At 43.1% G+C, this 3195-nt stretch overlaps 1 protein-coding gene across 1 annotated transcript; it reads right to left on the bottom strand.

Annotated features, from left to right (window-relative positions):
- Window positions 1–1122: 1122 nt before the first annotated feature.
- On the bottom strand, window positions 1123–1854 carry PtA15_2A221 (uncharacterized protein; the record flags this gene model as incomplete). The annotated part of the gene is made up of 3 exons (XM_053166220.1): window positions 1123–1130; window positions 1202–1652; window positions 1717–1854. 3 exons carry the CDS (start codon window positions 1852–1854, stop codon window positions 1123–1125), a joined length of 597 nt encoding a protein of 198 aa, XP_053017463.1.
- Between the last annotated feature and the right edge of the window lie 1341 nt (window positions 1855–3195).

Below are 3195 nucleotides of genomic sequence, written 5' to 3'. Positions count from 1 at the left end.
CTAAGACAGAAGGTTAAAGTTGTCATTCCCCCCATGGAAAAAACCCCCAGAGTAAATTCATACAGAAGATTCTCAGAGAGAAATGATTAAGAGTAGAGAACAGAGATGTCATGATGTACCTAGCTAGATACAAAGGTATGAGTGCTGATCATGATGAATGGCTCCTTGAGAAGGACATTCATGAATCTGCTACCCTTCTCAGGAAGTTCAGAAGTGAGAAGAGGTCTACCCTATTTGTTTAATTTCCTTCAGAAATCCAACCTGTTTTAGTGGTAGGGAATGTCATCCTTAGAGTCAGTGTAGCTGACCTAAAGACTGCCTTTTCTACCTTTTTACATATGAATTGCCTCATATCTTTTCCATCTTGACAGATATCCTTGTTTTGACTTCATATTCTGTTTCCTCATGCAATTCCAACCCTAGTTAAGACTTACCATTTCTTTGTAACTCTACTCCTTCCCTGAGTTCTTGAGTTGTGACGCGCATGCGTAGTTGTGACGTGTAAGCACTACCAGGCGCACCAAACCACATGTACATATGTAATTACATAGTCAAACTGTGAAAATTGTTGAATTCAGGATCCCATTTGCCATAGGAGAATCTACAGACTTGAGCACACCAGAACCACACCCCAGATAACCCAGGATCACCACCAAAGAGATTACCACACTCCCAGTATACCTACCGTCACAGGCGCCTAGGATATTGACAGTAAGTAAACTCTTTTCACTGAACCTTGCTTATCCAGAGTGAAACTTTGTTGCTCTTAATTGTTTCTTCTTTTCTTCAACTCTTCCAATCTTAAAAGAACAAAAGGTTACTAAAGGAAAGCATAAGGGTGCAGGACGGATAAGCTACCACCTCAATTTCATGCAAAGCCAAGTTGGGCGGAGAGCTTTTTTTTAACACTACAAACACCTCAGCCTTGCTAGTTGACTGCCTGATGAACTCAATTGCCTCAAACATTTGTTCAGGATTGAGGTCCGTGTGTTTCTGGACAATTTTAACGGCCTGCATGAGGACCAAAGGAGGCGGGCCTTGGCCTTGCTAGTTGACTGCCTGATGAACTCAATTGCCTCAAAAATTTGTTCAGGATTGAGGTCCGTGTGTTTCTGGACAATTTCAACGGCCTGCATGAGGACCAAAGGAGGCGGGGCCAACTTAGTGAAAACTAGAGGTGGAAGCGGAGCCTGCATTGCACTCGCCATGCTACTACCCATCAGCTTGAGTTTGTTAACAAGCACTTCAGGCGACATGCCTGATCCTTGTTTGCGTTTGGCCGTAGGGGTTATGGTGGGAACGGGGCCTCGGATGACAGCCAAATCTTGATCGCTAGCGTCATCCTTGTCGTCAATGTCACCTTCCACATCTTCAATGACATTTCCAACATCTCTTTGGGTCTTGGCAGGGCCATCTTCTGTGGTTTCCATGAGTTCTCCGGTGGCCACGTTCCCCTCGATGAGCTCGCCCAGTTTGTGATATAGGGATAACGATTGATGCTCCCATTGTGACAAATCGCGGCCGGCCAAGCTTTTGTTTTCCGCAAGGTCTTTCCATACCAAGGGGGGAAGGTTAACCATTTTTGAAGTCTCATCCCAACCAGCACCCAACATTCTGGCGACCGTTTGGAAGCTAACATAAAGCTTTTTAAGCTGTAATGCAAACACCTTGGTCAGCTTGCTTTGTTGACCAAGATTAAAACCTTGGGCTACTCACCGCCTGCCAGCGACTTTTGCAGGTATCCTTGTCCTTTGCCCTCAAGCCGTTAACTAGCTCAGAACCTTGGAGTGCTTGAGCGACTTGGTTCCAAGACGCAGGCTTAAAGCCATTGGCTGTACTACCATGACGTGCCATCTCTTCTTTCAAGCAGTTGACTAGAGTGGCATTGTTGGTGTCAGCTTTAGAGTCAACACAGCTGACCTAAAGTCTGCCTCTTTTCTACTTATTACATATGAAATTAATTCATATCTTTTTCATCTTAAGAGATATCATTGTTTTGACTTCATATTCTGTTTCCTCAGACACTTTTAACCCTAGTTACAAATTATCAATTCTTTGTAACTATACTCCTTCCCTGAGTTCTTGAGTTGTGGCGCGCATGCGCAGTTCTGACGTGTCAGCGCTACCAGGTGCGCCAAAACCATATGTACATATGTAATTACATAAGCAAACTGTGGAAATTTTCGAAGTCAGGATCCCCCTTGCCTGAGGAGGATCTACAGACTTCAGCACACCAGAACCACACCCCAGATAACCCAGGATCACCACCAAAGAGACCACCACGCTCCCAGTATACCTACCATCACAGGCGCCTAGGATATTGACAGTAAGTAGACTCTTTTCACTGAGCTTTGCTTATCCAGAGTGAAACTCTGTTGCTCTTGATTGTTTCTTCTTTTCTTCAACTCTTCCAATCTTAAAAGATCAAAAGGTTATCTCTGGTTAAGACCTACAAAACCAGAGCAGAGTAGTAACCCTACTTCTGAATCCCACCAACGTTTCCTTGTTGTGAGTGGAGGCTGTTGCACTCTTTTTGGCCTGGCACAGCTGGCATCCAACTTTTCCAGGTTGAGAATAGCCCAGATCAATTAATAAAGACTTAAAGTCCAGGCCTGATCTTCTCTCTTTCTCTCTTTCTTTCTCTCCTTCTGTTTTTATTTCTTTATCCCAAGAAATCCAACCAGATTCCCCCCTTTTTTCTTGTGTCCCGTGGTCACATAAGAGACTCAGTCTCAAAACATGGCTTTGCCGCCGTTGGAAGGCTAGGTTGAGATTTTTTTTGTTGTTTATTCTTGAGTGGATCATGCATTCATTGGTTTGTAACTGGGGGAAACCCTTGATTTTATTTTTCTCATTTCATGTATTTACAGGGGGAACCCTTGATCTTTTTTTTACAATTCAGATGAAACCGTGTCTTTAATCAACTTGGATGTAATATGCTTCAAAGCCATAAAAAAACAACCTTGTATATAGTCTATACTTGGTTGACTCTGGATTTTTCTCTCCGCGTGAGTTTGAACCATATCTTACTTGCTCACAAGTTTCAAAATACTTTCTGTTTGTGAGCTTCAGTCACTTCATCCTGTGCTCCCCACAACAATATTTTCTGTTTTTCCATTCAAGGTGGACAAGGGAAATTTAATTCAAGCCTTTTACTTCAAAACTTTCCTCTACCTTTTCCAAAAGTTGAATAGC

The sequence above is a fragment of the Puccinia triticina genome, chromosome 2A (assembly GCF_026914185.1).
Source record: "Puccinia triticina chromosome 2A, complete sequence".
NCBI lineage: Eukaryota > Fungi > Basidiomycota > Pucciniomycetes > Pucciniales > Pucciniaceae > Puccinia > Puccinia triticina.
This window is presented reverse-complemented; position numbering and strand designations above follow the sequence as displayed.